The sequence below is a fragment of the Mya arenaria genome, chromosome 2 (assembly GCF_026914265.1).
Source record: "Mya arenaria isolate MELC-2E11 chromosome 2, ASM2691426v1".
NCBI lineage: Eukaryota > Metazoa > Mollusca > Bivalvia > Myida > Myidae > Mya > Mya arenaria.
The window spans coordinates 34,102,859-34,123,477 of record NC_069123.1 but is presented as its reverse complement, the minus strand read 5'-3'; the positions used below and the strand labels follow the sequence as shown (position 1 = coordinate 34,123,477).

The 20,619-nt window shown below is 34.5% G+C and overlaps 1 protein-coding gene across 2 annotated transcripts in view; it reads left to right on the top strand.

Moving 5' to 3' along the window:
• The first annotated feature begins 7,792 nt into the window (after positions 1-7,792).
• The window catches only part of LOC128203432 (probable helicase with zinc finger domain), a 42,176-nt gene continuing 29,349 nt past the window's right edge, over positions 7,793-20,619 (top strand). Inside the window, exons 1-7 of one of the 2 annotated variants that reach the window (XM_052904855.1) lie at positions 7,793-7,828; positions 11,660-11,870; positions 12,820-12,941; positions 14,021-14,083; positions 14,347-14,476; positions 14,894-15,062; positions 15,738-15,936. In XM_052904855.1, the coding sequence (XP_052760815.1) occupies positions 11,693-11,870; positions 12,820-12,941; positions 14,021-14,083; positions 14,347-14,476; positions 14,894-15,062; positions 15,738-15,936 (861 nt within the window). In that variant the 5' untranslated portion in view covers positions 7,793-7,828; positions 11,660-11,692. Of the gene's footprint in view, positions 7,829-8,039; positions 8,135-11,659; positions 11,871-12,819; positions 12,942-14,020; positions 14,084-14,346; positions 14,477-14,893; positions 15,063-15,737; positions 15,937-20,619 lie in introns of those variants that run through there. The other variant, XM_052904847.1, reaches the window with a different exon arrangement.

The window sequence follows — 20,619 nt, the reverse complement described above, 5'->3', positions numbered from 1 at the left end:
ATTTTCAGTAACATTAAGTTTTTGCTTTCTGAGTTTGAAAAGCTCTGGACATATCGGTTGTGAACAGATTAGAATATATATAGTCCTATCAAAATAGCACAGGCGGAACAGATCCAATGGTCGTTGTTTTAGATTTTTGACCAAAGAACTCTCGACTAAAGGTTACATAACAAACATCCAAACGTATGTCATTGTAAGTGTGAACAATATGAGTGTATGTTCACTTTACGAATCACTGTCGAACAAGTGACGCCGGATCGGGGCTGATTGAATCAAAAGAATGGCGACAAAGGGCATCCCTTAAGCGAACTTGGTAAAAGGCAATATGCTAAAGTATATATTATTTTTGAATGAAATGTGTTTGGCAATGTTGGCGCATATAACATTTGGTTAGTCATTCGGAGTTTCATGAAATGTGCCCTTTTTCGAAAATTACTTCTATATCAAGCGTTAGAAGAAATGCTGACGAGTTCGAAGCTGTACTTAACAAGTTGTTTACCCCGTCTTGTGGCAGTCCGGCATAACCTCAGTAAGATCCAAATACTAGCGAACCATTCAACACTGTTGGAGTCATACCAATACAAACCAGGCGCTTTACATGGACTATGTTAAGAACTGCACACATATGTGACTCAGCGCTGGAGAGATAGCGACTCCCAAAAACACGTTGACGTCGTCGACGATACGTCAGAGATGCAACATATAACAACACAGACGTAATTAATGCTTTTATTGTTCTTAAAGCTGCACTCTCACAGATTGAACTTTTTTATTTTTTGTCTTGGAACGAGCCTATTTATGCCATGTAAACCACTCATATAAGACTGCTGACAAAAACCCAGATTTGAGAGTTGTTATAACATTGTTTTGAATAAAGAAGTTGAAAACATGTTTATGAAATATGCCTTCAAGGACCTCACTAAGAACGCTCAGCCGGGAAATGGATCTGTAGCTGCTGACGTCCTGACGGTCATTCTTTTTTTTTAAATTGCACAGGCATGAGTGAGTTTCAATTGGCGAGGATCTTTCCCTGTACGTAACGTGTAATTCAAAAGATTTGCGAGTGTCCATGTTAATTTCTTTTTCAATATAGGAGAAGGTGTAATAAAATACGCACAAAATGCACCATTTTGGACAATTAAATTCCTTCGGTGAGTACCCTGTAATCGTCCGTCTCTACACCAAATCAAAAGAATTAGAATAAATTTCGATTTTAAGGGAGGGGCAAGAGTCAAAAGGTTAGGCCTCTAAGGTACACCCCTTCTATCGTCAAATCCTTGATTCGCTCATTCAGTAGGCGAAGACACTGGGCTGGTTTTATATCAAGGGTGTCATAATACCCACACCTTTAAATGTGAAAAAAAGAGGATTTCGTTTTTAATCGGTCAATGGCCAGAAGGAATGGCAGATAAAGACGTCGGTTTATAACAGTTATTAAAACATATGTCTGACATATTCAAGTTTTGATATTTCTATTTATATCTTTTTTTCGGATTTATCTGCGGCGTCTTTCCAAAATAAGTTTGAATTAACTAAAAAAGGTCTGTGAGAAATAAAACAAAACAACATGATCATTATCTCGTAATAAAATAATAAAATATGTCATTTTAATAGCTAGTAATACGATGTGATTTTGAAAAAAAGAAGAAGATTTATTCGTATATGTAACTCAAATTGTATCAATAGGCCCATACAATCCAATTGTTCTGTTTAAGAGTCACCCTTTCATATTCGAGCTTACGATATACACAGTAAGCAAGACTTTTCAGTCATTACTAAGATACTCATGCCAACAGTGCTTTAAGGGCTTTGATTTTACACATGAAATTTTCTGGCCTAAAGAAAGAAGAAAGACACCTCTAACAAGTGTTAACTATTGACATTTATTTGAGCACAAGCAATAACTATAAATGTATGAGACAAGATTTGTAAAAAGAATAAAACTATATCTAACATAATATATTACAAGTTAAATGGCAAAATTGCACTGAGAGAACACAAACCAATATCAGCTGGCACAAATGTATAAACACGATATGTTATAAAAAATAAATAACCACGGTACATGCAATTGCATTGTTTATTTCATGAAGATGCACCTATGTCTATATTCAAAATAAGGCTTATCAGACAGGGGCAAATATTAATACTTGTAGCTGAAATCGTACACACTTGATGTCGTGATTTTGTTATATTATGAACTTTTTTAACGATATGTAATAATAATAATAATAACAATGATAAAAAATAACCACGAAACACGAACTTTTAAAAAAAATCCTTCTAGATGCACCTTTTCTGGATCAAAAATAAGTCTTATCACAACGGGTCGTATATTCGTAACTTGTTAGTCCCCACCTCCATAGATTTGAATCGTCCCGGTTGTTTTACACACGCACTTTTTACCGCCATTCCTCTTTTCTTCAATCTCACACGTTCCGTTGATAGAGGCGCATTTGCCCATATTCTTTATGCACGGGCATTTGCGAGGGTTGTATTTCCTTAAATGTTTGGGTAGAACATCTTTACAGGCATCCCTCTTTTTCAGATAACGACACATTCGTGCCTGCTTCGCCTCGCACACGATGATGTATGAAATGACGAGGACCGTCATCATCAGGAAAAATGTGGATCGTGACGTCATCTCTTTCACTTTTTGATCGCTGAAATTTAGAATCGGTAATAAGAAACAAAACAAACCAATGTAAATAATGACTGTTTTGTTCATAACCATTAACCATGCATTAAGGTAGCAATTGGCGACTCTCTGGCAGTACTATTTGTACGATGTACACGTGTATGTTGCTACCTTACAAGTAATACATTAAGACAGATATAAATCAAAATACTTTCTTACTATGTCAATTGCATTCAGCCATTTCAAACTGCACTTTCACAGATTGAACGTTTTAACTATTTTTTTTATTTTTTGTCTTTGAACGAGCCAATTTGTGCGAAAAAACATGGAAACAAGTGTGATAAGACTGCTGAAAAATCAGATTGCAGTTTTTCATATTTATGTACAAAATTGATATTTTATGCATTTTTTTCCTAAAGCGTTACTAACACTTAAACTGCCACTAAACACCAATTTTCGAACGTAAATATGAAAACTTGCTATCAGATCTTTTGTCAGCAATCATATTTCACTGTTTATCAGATATTTACGCAAAAAATCGCTGATTCCAAGACGAAAAAAAAAGTTATCAAAACGGTAAATCTGTCAGAGTGCAGCTTTAATATATTTTATAACACGTACTAAACGAAAAAGAGAAAGCAAAGTTGGTGTATCACAAATTCAAATTGAACATGAATGAGATAGTGTGTGGTTCAGTTGTTTTTATGAATGAAAAGGAAACAAGATTATAATATATAGTTTAAAGCTGACAATATGTTATACATAAATTAAAATATGAATAAAAAACGGTTTTAAAATTATATTATAAACTTCTGCATATCGCAAATTTTAAACTGTATTGAAATACCAGTTTTCAAATAAATATACTTACTAGTATATAGTTTCGTTAAGAAAGTAATATTCTAGTTGTTTATACGAGTCTTACTCAAATGACTTTGAGAAATATACTACGACATGAACGATGTATATTGTTTACATATTAAACACCTATAATTAAAGAAATAGATAAACCAGAATTAAGATACGCAATATAGATTGACAAAATAATTTAACCGTATTATTGCGACTTTTAAATTTGGTGAAAAAAATAATTAAACATTATGTTATACGTTATCTGTGAAGCTTATGTTTTAATATCAATCGTACATGAAATTATTTTTAGATTAATGTTAAAGCCTGACTTTTATCAACTAAGATGTTAATAAATCAATTTGCATTATCAATACTAACCCTTGATATTTCACGAGTCTTTTGCAAAAAAAAGAATAAACAAGTTTGGTTCAAATTACACACTGTTTTGATTCAGAAATTAAATCAAAGACGCTTTTATTGAACTATCTTGAAGGGAATATATTTGGAATTTTTGATCAAATAATGTATTCTTCATATGATGTCATTGATCCAATCAGGTTTCATTTTCGTTGTGGTCACATGCTGTTGTTTTTTCAATTAAAACGCGGAAAAATTAGTGCAACGAGTTACATTGCTTCCAGTCCTTGTAAAACACTTAAATTTTAAAGTATGATATTATTAATAAGTCTATAAATATATACATACTTGATCAGCTACGATACGCCTAGCGCAAAAAAGTAATCAACTATCTATTTAATAAGCATAAGAATTACAGTCAGCTTGTGTAATACAAGCAAGGCTTAAAATTAGGGTAAACCCCGTTATAAGTCCAAGACGGGTCAAACTTATTAAAATATATTTTAAGTTTCTGTATCGATTATACATGTTATCATGCAGAATGTATTTATACATAATAAAGTCTTTGTAAACCTGAAACTAATCTATCATATGATCAACAATTTCAACTCCTATTTTATTTCCTGGTTAGTTTACTTTTGACCTATTTTCTATATTGATAAAGGCCGTTGTTCATATTCTTTACTGGGGGGGGGGTAAAATTTAACGACCCTGCGAGTATAGTAGTAGAGCTATGGTCAATTTACATTAAATAAAATATTTTAATTTTAATTTTTCATTGGACAATAGTTTTCCGTCTGGCTTGCTTCAGCACCGATTTTCAAGTTTTGAAACTAGTTGGAATTTAAAAGAACTACAAATTACAAAGGGAAATCACAATTTCTATCAAATAGAACTTTTGGAATCAGAAAATAGGTTAAGGATTATTTTGTGCGTGGGCCTTTGCCCGAAAAAAATAAATCAAATTGCGCAGTATAAATTTATTTATTTTTAAGATGGGACTTAACCACATTCTAATAATAAAAAAAGTTCAAAATGTTCAGAGCATGATAAGAGCACGTAGAAGAATGGCTGATGTAGCGAAAGAAGTTTGAAAAAACCTAAACATTGATAAAGAGACTCATAAAAAAAAAAATTGTTTTCGTTACTTCTCAAGTTTGTAGAATCTATAGCATTGTCAGCATTGTTCTTTACTATGGTCGAATTCATATTGTTTCAATTCGTTATTTATCAGTTTCAATGCGGACTGGTAATATATAATAAATACTGGTCACACCGAACATTGATATATTTTCACATTATAAGCGATGTTCTTAAAGCTGCACTCTCACAGATTGAACGTTTAGACAACTTTTTTTTATTTTTTTGTCTTGGAACGAGCCAATTTTTGCGAAAATCCAGTTAACAAAGAAGACTGCTGACAAAAAAATTAGATCGCAGATTTTTATATTTAAGTTCAAAAATTGATGTTTCATGCACTTTTCTTAAACCGTTAGTAACGGTTTAAGCCATAAAACATTAATTTTCGAACGAAAATATGAACATCTCCGATCAGTTTTTTTGTTAGCAATCTTATATCATTGGTTTGCAGATATTTACGAAAACATTTGCTCTTTCTAAGACAAAAAAATAAATAAAAAAAGTTGTAAAAATGGTAAATCTGTGAGAGTGCAGCTTTTAATCTCTACTGTTTGTCTATGTAATGATTTTGCCACCTGTTGCTGCTTTAGCTGCTGCTGCTGCTGCTGCTACTGCTAGTGATGGTGATAAATATTACCATGAAATGTTGATACTGCAACTGCGTAAATAAGCAGAGTCGTTATTGACGCTTTGAGAACAAAATAAACATCTTTTTAATTAGATATATCATAAGTTAATGCCTTAAATGACAATGATGGCAAGTAACAAACAGGTTATGAACCGCAATCGATGATTTTGGACTACGACTTCGTATACCGTTATGACTAAGGTCGTATCCATAATAGACTGGTGACTTACGTTACTTTTCCTACAAAAATGGAAAGAAGAGATGGAGGGGGTACCAGTCTAATTCATAATGCATTTGAGTAAAACACAGGAAACTTAGTAAAACATTTTTTTAGCTCAGTTAAGAGAATCAAAAACATGAAGAAATGCAAACGAGGGTCAAAATTACAGAAAATTATAAAATTTAATATGAAGAAATTTTTAGAAGGTAGTTTAAACTTTCGTTTTTAAATATTCGAAAAATTTCACTTAATTAAAACTTTTCCCTAAAAAGCTGTATAAAAATAGCCGCTGATGTTTGTCAATGTTATTTGAAACAGTTGGATTACATGCAGTAACATTTTAATGATTCAGAATGGGTGGAGTGAGTGTAGCGATAGAGCCCTTCTGTATCATTAAAATATTACTTCAGGACATTTAACTGTCTTTGAATACTGCCACTCATCCGATACACACTCCCTGAGTCAGAGTTTGCGTTGACAATGAGTTGGTATTCTTAGTCAGTAAGATGACCTGAAGTAAAATCTTAATGATTAAGAAGGGCTCAATTACTACGCTCACCCAACACCTCGCACATTCTTAGTCATTAAGATTTTACTTTATGTCATCTAACTTTTACTGTTAAACCTGATTACTAGTATTCAGGCTCTGAGCTTCGCTTCTGTGTCACCCATTGCAACGGCGAGACAGAATACAGAATATGTTTAGTCCCTATTTAACCGGGGCTATGGCGTGTGTTACGCTTTATTTGTTATTCATCGTTGTTACATTACCGTTCCCAGGGCGGATCCAAGAATTAACGTTAGAGGAGGCGTAACTTAGGGGTGCAACCCTTTTGACATGCGACCCTACCTAGAAAACGATTTTTGTGTTAAATGTTGTCAGGGGGGTTCGGGGGGGGGGGGGTCCCCCGAAGAAAATTTTAACAATTTCTAGTCCGAAATGATGCAATTTGGACGTATGTAGTACTTTTTCCTCAAATATTGAAATAAAAGATGAACTTGGACGATTGTATGGAGGGGGAGGGGGCGCACCAGGTGCCCCCCCCCCCCCCCCTGGAGCCGCTAGTGGCATTTCGGGGCAAACGTTTTTTATCTTTGGCTTCAGTCCTCAATCAAGGATGTGGGGATAATTTATCTTTACAATGGACGAGGAATGCGGGTTGGATCATTCCATAATGGAGCCAATTGGCGCGTGCATACTTTTAACCGTCTTACATCCCTCCGGACCCACCGCACCCGCACCCTTACCCGCACCAATACTACGTGCAGTAAGAGTACTAAGTGTACTAAGTACAGTTGCACTGCGGCAGGCCAAGGGCCCATGTCAATACATTTAATTTCCTATCACTTTCTATTTTCAAGCTGATAGTGGGCCACCTGTTCCAATACACGTCGTAAAGCGGTCATAAATTATTCCATGCGCATTTTGTTCTGTACTAACCCAGAAGCAGAATTATCTTCCTTCTTTAATAGTTTCTTCATGATTATTTTGTTCATGAACACATCACTTGTTTGCTTCTGATGTATTATAATATCAATATCTTTATCCTTTGATTACGCCCAAATTAACTTTGTTTTTCTTAAATTTGAAAATGTTATGTCGAAATATAGATTGTTGTAGCATGACCTCCTCAATTTTGGCCACTCACAAAAAAAAATGGATGCAAGAAAGACGTGATTGGTAATGCTTCTGTTGCTGATGATGATAATGGTCTTGCTGCTATCACTGCTACTGTTGATGCATCTGATGCTGCTGATGTTGCTGCTGCTGACGACGACGACGAAGACGATGATGATGATGGTAATGATGATGATGATGATGATGATGATCATGATGATGATCATGATGATGATCATAATCATGATGATGATGTTCATGATCATGATCATGATGATAAATAATTCGTTAATTATAGTTCAATGTCGCTTTCAAACCAATTTGTTACTGTACCATGACGTCATTTTCCTGGCATGGCACAGGAAGTGGGAAAAGGTGAACATTTATTGTGTATTTTCGGACAATATTAGTGGAATGTTATTACGTTTTGCACTTCAAATGTAAAGTATACGTAGATTTAAATGTATTCTATGTGAAAATGAGATATATTTCACGTGACATCCTTAGGAATTTACGAAAACAGTAAAAAACTGTTCGGCTGTTTACTCTCAAGTTCACTTGGCAAAATCATAACAAAGCATTATGAGTCATTTTACATGTGTAGTTTTAACAAAATACACGAACACTTTTTGTTAGTTTTTGTTTCGCTTCTGAGGAGTTACCTTGATGTGCATAACCTAAGTAAATTTTGTCTCTAATCTTTACAAATCACATGAGAAATGACAGTATGGACCATCTTTGTGCTTGTGACCTTGCAGAAATTCATGGAAATAATTAGGACATTTTCATTTCAAATGTCACATAATACCCCTTATGAAAAAAGTAGATGTTTTCCATAATGAATTATTATAAGTGAAACAATAAAAAATATTGAATACAATGTCACAAGACACACACCATAAGCCTAGTCATCGAAATTAAGATTTTCTTAAACAAGCCTTGGCACTTTATAAATGTTCATATTATATCTTGGTCGTAACTTTCAACCTCAAATATGTTATCTTCTAAACAGAATTTAGATGCTTCTGTATGCACAAGCTTGATTCAGGGATGCAGGGTTGTGCTTATTTCAAACATTCACACCTGCATGCCTGCAGTTTTAGTTTCATATATTATAGTCCTTATGCGAATATCACCTGCTGCTTCATTTTACATTTTGTACATTCATAATTTTGCCTCAGTATTTCAGCTTCTGTTTCTTAATAATGAATTCGCAATGCTTACTATTTTATTAGTTTTTGTAATGAATTTGATGTCACATCCAAATTAAAAAGATATCGGTATAAAGGTATATACCTAGACTTGTTTTACTTTACAACAAACAGGGGGTCAATATTAAGAGTTGCATTTCTTCTGCTAACAGCTTTATTATCACAGAAAAAGAACCCATACTTTGTCGCATAAGTGGGTCTCTCTTTTTTTGTCTCATTGTAGGTGCCCGATTAACTTTATCAGTATCCATCATTGTTCTTTGTTAATGATTTGTTAATTAAAAATAATAATTGCCCAAACTGTTTACTTAATGTTTTAATAGCTTGAACTCATCATTAAATGAATAGAAAAAAAACTGAGGAACTGTGCATACTCAGAAGACAGTGATGCTGAGATTAAAAAACTTTCCTTGTCAAAGGTCAGTGCAGAGGAAAATATTAGATGACAACAAAAACTTCAGAAGGCTTTAAGCTAAGGCCAGTATAAATTAACTGCTCAATTCCCATCATTTTATTTTTTTAAATGGGGGTGGGGGATGACATTTTTTCTCTAACATGAATGTTAAACCTTTTAATATGTGTTTATCATGTTCTTTCTAATTGCATAAGGGAAAATATACATGTGTTTATAGATGAACCATGACCATGATCGTAACAATTTTTACATGTGAATGTTCTACAATGTAGCACCGTATGTATGAATAGACACCATTCTCAGACCAATACGTAAATATAGACCCTTTTTCATCATTTATATTTGAGTCAATATAAATTCAAAAGGCGGCAGAAAAAAGAGGGGGCGGGTGGGGATGAAAATAGCAATTTATTAATTTATAGTCGCCTATTGCTGATACATTTCTTTAATTTTGAAAATCATTAAATAATAGCTGTGTCAGTTTTAATGTAACTATAGGGAAGTATTAAATGTGTGATGTACAAATGAAAACAATTCAACAAATAAGCTTTTGACATTGAAATTAAGAGTTACTTAAACTTAAAACAAGTATATATACATACTACAATGTTCATAATGTTGTTATTATTATGATGATTATTATTTTAAGATATCACTTAAAGTTATAATCAGTAAATACATATGAGTTCAATAACAATATTATCTTAAAATTGCATTTATGATTTTTTTAAATAAAAAAAATCATTGCAAGAGCTGATTTTTAATGTTGCAATTATAATTAAAAAAGTGTGAAAATACTGTTTTGCTTAATTTCTGAATGATTGTAACCGAAACATGAAAAGTGTGACTGCTTGAATTTTTATGTTATAAAATTGTATTTCTCATTTCGGTAAGACATTTATTTCGATTTTATAAGGACTTATGAACTCATGAAGTTTAAATGATATTCAATGCAGAAACCTTTATTTGAACTTGCATGTAGGGTGGATCCAGAATTTGGCATAAGATGGGGTGCAACTCCAAAAAATGCACCTTCAAATGTGCACTTATATGTTCTTTAAAAATGTGGGTAGGGGGTCCACACCCATGAAAATTTTGGCTTTTTATTTAGTATGAAATAAGGTAAATACTGTTGATATTTATCTCGGATATTGATGTAAGAAATCCGCTCATTTGGACCTGACCTTCGTAAAAAATAATAATCTTTATTTGCTTTGAAATTGAGAAATGTTATGCCAAGTTTATACTAGATGAAGATTATTTATGATTCAAAAATCATGTTAAGATTTTGAATAGATGAATGCTTCTCGTAGAAATAAATAGTATTATATTATAGTTTATTGATACTGACCTTTAAATCAGATTGCAGTCTCTGTATTTATGAATATAAAAAAATATTGTTATAATCCAATCACTCTGCAACTACATATATGTTGGCCTGATACACTTTGAAATAACAGTTAAGTTGAGCTTGATACACTTTAAAGTAACATTTGAGTTGGCGCTCAGATTCTTGATTTATAACTACTGTTTAAATCATAGCAAGTTTTTGTGAGTTTTGTGCATTATCTTGACTAAAAAGATGATTTTGAATTGTTTCTGAAGTAATCTGAAATAGTTACTTCTAAGAAAATTTATTAAAGTAGGTCATATTCCCATTAAAGTTGTGTGATAGTTATAGTTTGTGTCACAGGAAACAGTGGATTTTTTTCATTCTCTTCATATTTGTGGAGAAAACAGTGATTTATTGATGAGCATGCAGTTTGGAGTGTTCTTGTTTAAATTAAGATTTAAAATAGAACAGGTATTTATGAAGTCAGCATATTAATCTGTCAGTTTGGATGCTACTTGTCATAAGTAGGAGCACTTGTTCTATTGATCAAATGGACCCTTATTAAGTTCCTTTTCATAAAATTAATGTCAATGGTAAGAATGTACTGGTAACTTCAAATTGTTGTAGGTCACTTGCTTCTGATAGCGGCAGTGTTTTCTTACCAGTAGTTGTAGAAGGGGTCAGAGCCCAGAGAAATGTGAAAATGGCGACATAATGCCTCAAATTGTGAATTTATCATAGTATATTTCAAACAAGGAAACAAAGCACAGTCTCTTTAAGCTCCTTAAGATTTGAAGGATTGTTTGAGCCTAAAATTACACTTAAACATATCTACATTAGTTGTTAATAGTTTATTTATTATTAAAAAAAATATTAGGATTGTGAATTTTGCATCATAGTTGTGAAGAAAGTATACTTTTGAGCCAAATTTCAGCCCCGTTTTCAGTAAAAAAAACACAAGAATGCTGAGAGATCATGAAAAATAGATAAATTATGATAAGTGAGTTATTTAGAAGCCAGGCATGCATACTTTCTATTTATAGAAGCATTCGATGGGCATTTCAAGCTGAACACTAAAGTAAGCATTTATTTTTGATCTTCTAAATAATAAGTTGGGCTGCAGACTTCAAAGTTTTGAAGATCAAAAATTAACTCTTACTAATTGTATTTTCACAATTTAAAGTGCCCCTGCTCCATTTGCAAAAAGTGAGCAAAACACTGCAATGAGTCTGTTGTTTTTCTTCCAGCACATCCCTCAATGCGTCATAAAATGGTAGAAGATGGATAGAGAGGAAGCGGAGGACACGCCTCCCACAAGTGAAGGTCAGGGGTCAAGGTCACCCGACCTGGGAGCGGGGTCACGGGTCAGTGAGCAGGCAATTAACACCACCTTAACCAGCATCACAGAGCTAATCAAGCAGAAGAGACTTCAGGACGCCCTGGAAAAATGTGAAAAAGGTAAGCTTCAGAGTATGTTATGTAATGTCATTCTGATAAGTAAACATACATTTGGTCTATACTAATTTATTTTTGCTCATTTGTAAAGACAGCTAAAAGCTTATATGATAATCACTCTCCAGTCTGTTTCCTGAGCAGAAACCAGTACAGCATCCTTTTTGAGAGGCCATGAGAAAGTACCCCTGATGGGGCTCAAACCCATAACCTCTTGGTGACCACTCTCACCCTTTTTAACATACATTTATGTAACAGTAGATTGAATTATTCTGTGAGCTTCAAATTAGACTGTAAAGTCCGTTTTATTACTTAAAGTGACACTCTTTTTCGAAATGGATACACACAGTCACACATGTATACCAAACATAATTTTTGAGTGATAAACCTTTACCTACTTACTAAATAATGCATTTAAAGGAAAATATTAAATACTGACAACAAGATTGTAGCCGTGTATTTAATAGCTGAAAAATATTAAATGATTGGTGAATGCTAAAAGATTAACTGTGATCTTCTATAGTCTCATAAGGTAGATATATATATATATATATATATACCATGTTTTATGCACCTTTCTTTCAGATTAAACTAGGTATCCTTCATGAAAACCTTTGTTGTCGACATTTATTCATCCTTTTTTGTAGTTCAAAACATTTGTATTAGTTCAATTGTATTTGTGAGTAAGAGTGCATCTTTAATTTCCTACTATGGCTATGCTTCATTAATGTGATCTGAGGGGTATAATTAGCTGTTAGTTTAATTATGAGTTGTAAAAAATTTATTTAGATTAAATCAAAATAAAAAACTGATAATGCACGAAAGCTTGGGGATTCAATTAAAGTCAAGACAGTTTAAACAAGGCATTTCAAACAAAAGTGAAACTCTTGACAAGTTTCAGAAGTGAAATTATTACAACACCATAATTGTAACTTTTTTCTCTTGTTGTCCGCAGCTGTCCAGCAGTGGGGCGGCCATGAGAGCTTGCGCGAGAAGAAAATCAAGATCCTATGTCTTCAGGGCCGCATAGAAGACGCCTACAGCGAGGCACTCATCTGGCTGCAGCTTGAACCAAGGGTATGGGGAATGGGCTGTTTTGCTGATATTTATCATAATGACAATGGCTTAAAAAAATACATTTGGCTTTGGTTACCCGACCCTAAATAAGAGGCGACCCTACCATTTTTATAGTCAGTTATTAAGAAAAAAGAAAAGATGAAAAAAAGTGTGTGAAAACTTATTATAACCCCACTTAACAAGTTCAATAGGGGGACTATATAGGAAGCATGCTCTTCATCACGTCTGTTTGTACTGTCTTTGTCCTGTCCATATCTTTCTCATTCATGGTCAGTTTTAATCACTTCTTATATTATTTGGGAAATAAACACTGAATATATAAATATTCTCATGCTGGGAACGTCATTGTTTGATATGTTTGAATTAATTACAACTAAGGTGTGTGTGTGGGGGGGGGGGGATAATTTATAATAACCTGAATTTAGTTGACTTAGAGAAGTCACTTGATCACTAAATGCATCACTATGAGGCATTTGTTTGCTGGTGTATTCAACACTCACATGTATCCCATTGTAACTCAATTAGCAGTGATTAATTAGAAGGGAAATTAATCTGCAGGAAACACTTCCAAAACACTCTTAAAAACTATTTGTTCTCATTCGATTATGTGTCACTAGAGATGCAGATATTGATACTGTGTTAAATGCAAGCAGGATGTATTTTACATTACATGCTTGATATATACATGTACATGTACTCTTATATCAGGCCTGTCATCACGCTGAAGGGCAATGTGGAACTAAGGGCCCATCTAAACGGGAATTTCACTTACTAAAGTGTATTTTGAATGCATGCAGTATTATTTATTCATATGATTATATCAAATTAATGTATTGTTGTGCTATATATATACATAAGACTCACATTCATACAACTTGATATTAACATGTCAAAGCATATTTCAAAAGGCAATTTTTGTCAGATTTTGACTCTCTTTTTTATCATAAAATGGAGGGGAATTTTGGACTGAAAAAGGGGAAAATAATTATATACTTTTAGGGTGGGGAATGCAGGGCCGAAAAAAGGGGTCCCTATATCACTAGAAAGACAACCCTTAATATTGAATGTTTCCATTCCAGAGTCCAAAAGCAATTAAAGAACTAAAAAGACTGAAGGCCATTCTTGATGCTATCAAAGACCAGGTAGGTCTTTTACATCCATTAGGCCTTGAGGTATATTCATGATGTTGCAGTCAATGCTTTTAAAACTATTTTTGTTCAGGTGAAAAGTGTGGATTTAAGCTTTTTTCAAACTTTTGAAGAGAATTAATTAGGGTATTATCTTTATATGAAAACTATTTGTGGTTTGTAAAGTCAAGATTATGCGAGTAGATTTGCCAAATGAAATTATCATAAAGGTACTTGATTCGAGAGCTCTAAGCCTGAAGTGTTTGTTTCCTCTGCAGGAGTCTGAGGAAGAGGGTGAGGTGGAGCCCCCCATCCCCCAGGTGCAGTCCCCACCCACCCAGCGAGCATCCTCCCCCAGCAACTCTCACAATAATAATAAGCCGGCCAGTAGTAAACCAAGCATCCCTGGTGGGTATTGAATTTATATTAATATGGTAAAGAGAATGCAGTGAAATATTGGGGCATTTTTTTTTTTTAAACCAAGGAGTGGTTTTTGTATCATACTTTTGAAAATCTCTCCTAGTTACAAAAAACTGTTCATACTAGCATTCTTGATGTAAAGGCTCCTTGGTTTCAGATAAAAGGTATAAAGGTATCTTAAAGATAAATATCTACATATTTTTTTTACTATGTTTCAAGAAAAAGATGTGTACATGATGTTTCAAGTTAAAGCTGCACTCTCACAGATTGAACGTTTAACAACTTTTTTTCTTGAAACAAGCCAATTTTGCAAAATGCATTAAACCAGTGATTTAATACTGTTGACAAAATATCGGATTGCAGGTTATCATATTTTTGATAAAAAATTGATGTTTCTATTTCCAGACCTATCCTGTTCCTTCTGCAATATGACGTTTGATACGAAGACTGACCTTGACACTCATTGCCGTAGTGACGACCACAAGAAAAACATCACATCAGACGAGGGACACAGCTGGAAATATCGTCTGCCACCCCGAGGCCTCATAGCTGAGGATTACACACTGTGTCAGCGGTAGGCAGACAAAAATTGAAAAAAGTTCACTAGTTGGTTTTGGTTGTAGACCAGGTTTTTACATTGTGAAACCTGGTTATTAGAATGACGTTGTTTGGGTGGGCAGACGGACGGACTGGTGGGCAGCATCATAAATGAAACTGAATAACTTAGGTTAGGGTTCACATATCTTCCCAAACTTGGTTTACAGGAAGAGTGTATGGAGACCTTTCATGGGATTGTGTTTGGAACCCCTAGGGTCAAGGTCAAGGTTACTAAAAATAGAAAAATGGTTGAAACTGAATAACTTTTGTTCAGGTTGACATATCTTGTTACTTAACTTGATGCAAGTATTGACACTAAAGTTTGCTGCTTCAAATTTGAAGTCCGGAAAGCCCTCAAAGGGTTTCTAAAAAGCCAGTTTTACTTCTGCGGCAGGATGCCTCACCCACTTTGACCCCCATTTATCGTCCAAACAAAAATTAATAAACTCCTTATTTTTGGCGATGAATTTGTCATGGAATATTATTAATTTTAAGAATCCTACATTTGTTGCTATTCAGAACAATTTTTTTAAAGGCTCCCTTTAGTATGTTATATAATCATATACATTGAAACTTAATATGAATTTTTTTTATTTAATACAAAGTTTAATATACATGAATTAAAATAATGATGTATTATACAAATGCAAAGGTACACTGCCAATGGACGATGCCCGTACGCGGACAAATGTATCGAAGCACACTCCCCTGACGAGCTGGAAGAATGGCGGGAACGATTCAAGTTTAAACGACAACAGCTACAGATGGCCAAGGACAAACATCTCCATGGTAACACATACCCAGAACAGCTCATGGAGAAACTCCTCACTGCAGAGTATCCTAAGTCTGTGGTAAGTTACACTTACTCTTTTAGAATTTGAAAAACAGAAGCAGGGCCCCAATAAAGGGTTCTAAAGTTGAGGAATAATCCTGGGATCAGACTTGAGAGGTTTTAACTTCAAACTTTTGTACAGTTGTGAAGATTGTGGGTTTTTTGTTTGGACATTTGCATCAGAGACAGTGGGAAGTACATGGAAATGAATATTAATGAAAAATACTATAAAAAGGGGTCTAAGCCCCTTTAAGCTTGAAAAGACCCCTCTGTTTTCAGTTATTGGACCCTACCATCAAGATAGACTTTATAGTAAAAATAAAATAGATGAATAAAAATTGTGTTTCAATATGTACTTTAAAAAGCTTTAAACTGAATATTACTTAATCGCCATTCTCCAATGAAGACAGTAATGTTTTATCATAAAGGCTTATAAAGAAATAAAATTAAAAAAAAAAATATTATAACATACTCTACCTGTTTTGGGCAAAGATGTAACCCTAATCGCACAATTATGTTTGTTTTGGCCTTACAGACTTCTTTGGGCAAGAACCCTTCATTCTAAGCCAGCCCCTCAGTTCCTTTTCAGGATTGACAATTATCAGCTTAGAACTTTCACTGCCAAAAAACTTTAACTTTCAAAAATCTTAAATCTATAGGAACATTAGTTGGCAAAAAAAATGCTTTCATCTGTTTTCAATGTTTATTCTGGCTAAGGGTAATGAATAACAACAAAACAAATGCATGACCCTAAGATAATATCACCTTACGACTAGGACCTTTATCCAAACAATCCACAGAAGGTTTTGGATTATTTTGATTAAAAGCTTGTTCATGAAACTGTAAGCTTTTCGTACATAGAAATTATTTTTGATTTTTGGAAAACATCCTTTCTGTCTTGACAGGAAACAAGAAACATATTTTTCATTTTTCCCCTTCTTAATTTTTTTCAATTAGTATATATCCACATGTATTTTTATCCTTCCGGAAAAAATAATATTTGTGATATTACATGAGTAAGATTTATTCATATTCACATGATATAATTCTGCTTAAATCCTTTTCATTTAAGGCTCACCACATCTATAGTGAAGAATTAAGAATCTTAATAATATTCTTTAAAACTCCTCCCATAAGTTTTAAAATCAACAACAAATAAATCCCCTTTTTCAATCTGAGAAGTGCTTAATAATGTATTATAATTTTCTCACGGTTCTTATAGAGGCACTTTACCAGATAGCATTCCCATGGTTAGTCAAAAGAATAAGAGTGGATAGATCAAGAGTCTGGACCTTGGGATTGGCTCTGTCGTGTTAGCTGTTTTATCATATGAAAGTTTTTTTCTTCATTGCAGAAATGACTCACTTCTGACATCCTTGTTAATTGATTTACTCAATTGGCAGGTCTCACTCAGTATTAATGTCAATGAACAATGTGTGAGTGAAGCTCTTGAATAGTTTGTTAATAAAATGTATCTCATCACAGCATTTTTGCCTATAGTTGTTTTCTGTAAGAATTGTCAAAGCCTTCCAGGCATTGTAGTTGGCAGTTGTCGTTGCCATCAACGTGCTAAGACTTAAACCTTGACAAAATTCGAAAACTATACAAATGAAACTTGGTACACATGTTGCAAGAGACAATATATACATGTACCGCAAGGCCCATAACTCTGGATTTCGTTAATGCTGTGATTTGCCCCTTTTTCGACTGAAAATAACAACAAATGGGCGCTTGCTCAGTAGAGCTCTGGTTTTGAACTCAAGGCTTCCATATTAAGCAAAAAATCACGACACCAATATCACAAAAAGTCATTTATTCTCAACTCATTTTAACGAATAACTTCATACATTATTTCAATATCATGTATGTGTTTCTTCTTTTTAAAAAGGCATATTCTTATAGGTCATAAAAACAACTTAGTTCAAAATTCAATGGTAAAATGATTCTGGAGAAAAAATTGTACTTGAGTCCAATATATTTAGAAATATATTTATCAAAATATTGAGCAATGTGCTTATCAATATAATATATATACTAGAAATCCCTTTTAAAAAGAGTAAAACATTTATAGTTTTGATTCATGCCACATTGTTTATATTTATGTGGAAAAATTAGTTGTTACATGAGAAATTGCTTGAGTATTACATCTCATTTGTGCCAGTAGCTCAACAAAATTATAAAGGCATGCTAATGGTTTCGTTTAGGTTTTGATTGGGATAAAAATGCTGTAAACATTTTTTAAGAATTTTTCATTTTGAATTCATTTGTCTTTAATAGGCAAATGTAAGGAATTTCCTGCTTTAGAAAATTGACAAACCAGGAGCCCTTTTCAATAACCACCTAAGATTTCTCTTCATTTTAAGATTACAAAAAGTGTTTTGATTGGACTGTATAAATATAACTGACCAATGGACTGAATGGAATCACTGAGGTTTTTCTAAGGATACGGATAAGAAGTATTTTGATTGGACTTTATAAATAACTGGCCAATGGACTGAATGGAATCGCTGAGGTTTTTCTAAGGATACAGATAAGAAGTCTTGTGATTGGACTTTATAAATAACTGGCCAATGGACTGAATGGAATCACTGAGGCGTGTCTATTAGGACTAGGATAAGAATTATACTGAATACGGCCCCAGATATGAATGTTCATTCTATTGAATTGTTCCAATTACTTCTACACTCATAACTGTTGTGAGGTCATTAAGTAGTTTCATCCATTTGCTGTTGTATTCGTTGGAGTTAAATTCAATTGCATGACGCTGTTTTGCAAAGAGTCAATTGTTTCCTTATGTTTATAATAGGGCAATTCCTGGTCTGAAATAAAGAGCTATGTAGCCCATAGTTTATAAACAAGCTATTTTTTCATAAAGAATTGTTTAACCACATCAAACAGGCTTTAAATTTCCTTATTCATTGTTCACTTCTTAATTATAATGGGGTAAGAAGTACATAACACAATTAAATGACCCTTGTTATTGACAGTTTTATATCATTAGTTGGCTGTGTAAGACATTTTATCAATACTAGACAAAATGTTATATCAATAATTGCAAAAAAATAATTATCTCCTTAATAGCTTTGCCTAAAGACAATATATCAGACAAATCAATTAGCGACTGTATTGAAATGATATAACATTTTGAAGGCCCAGGCATTAACTTGCATAATTATGCCCCCCTTCGAAGAAGAGGGGTATATTGCTTTGCACAGGCATGTCGGTCGGTCGGTCCGTCGGTAGACCAAAGCTTGTCCGAGTGATAACTCAACAATTCCTGGACGTATGGTCATCAAACTTGACATGAAGGTTGGGCCTGACCAGTAGATGACCCCTATTGATTTTAGGGCTCATCGGGTCAAAGATCAAGGTCACAGTGACCTTTAATGATAAAATAATTTTAAGCTTGTCCGAGTAATAACTCAACCATGCCTAGACCTATGGTCATCAAACTTGATATGGAAGTTGGGCCTGACCATAAGATGACCCCTATTGTTTTTGGGGGTCATCGGGCCAAAGGTCAAGGTCACTGTGACCTTGAATGGTAAAAGGATGTCCATGTGATAACTCGACAATGCCTGCACCCTTGGCCCTCATTCTTGACTTGGAGGTTGGGCCTGACCAGTAGCTGACCCCTATTGTTTTTGGGGCTCATCGGGTCAAAGATCAAGGTCATAGTGACCTTGAATGGTAAAAGGTTGTCCGAGTGATAACTCAACAATGCCTGCACCCATGGCCCTCATAATTGACTTGGAGGTTGGGCCTGACCAGTAGATGAACCCTATTGTTTTTGGGGGTCATCGGGCCAAAGGTCAAGGTCACAGTGACCTTGAATGGTAAAAGGTTGTCCATGTGATAACTCGACAATGCCTACACCCATGGCCCTCAAACTTGACTTGGAGGTTGGGCCTGACCAGTAGATGACCCTATTGTTTTTGGGGGTCATCGGGCCAAAGGTCAAGGTCGCAGTGACCTTGAATGGTAAAAGGTTGTCCGTGTCATTACTCGACAATGCCTGCACCTATGGCCCTCAAACTTGACTTGGAAGTTGGGCCTGACCAGTAGATGACCCCTATTGTTTTTGGGTAATCGGGCCAAAGGTCAAGGTCACAAAGACCTTGAATGGTAAAAGGTTGTCTGAGTGATAACTCGACAATGCCTGCACCCATGGCCATCAAACTTGAATTGGAGGTTGGGCCTGACCAGTAAATGGCCCATATTGATTTTAGGGGTCATTGGGCCAAAGGTCAAGGTAACAGTGACTTTGAACGATAAAAGGTTGCCCGAGTGATAACTCAACAATGCCTGCGCCCATGGCCCTCAATCTTGACTTGGAGGTTGGGCCTTACCAGTAGATGACCCCTATTGATTTAAGGGGTCAGAGGTCAAGGTCACAGTGACCTTGAAAGCAAACTCGACAATTCCTGGACCTATGGTCATCAAACTTGACATGAAGGTTGGGCCTGACCAGTAGATGACTCCTCTTGACTTTGGGGGTCATCAGGCCAAGGTCAAGGTCACAGTAACCTTTAACGCAAAAAAGTTAACAAATCTTTTCCCAGTGATATCTCAACAATGCCTGAATCTATGATCATCAAACTTGACATGTAAGTTGGGCCTGACCAGGAGATGACCCTTATTGATTTTAGGAGTCATTGGGTCAAATGTCAGGTTCACAGTGACCTTGAATGCGATAATTGGA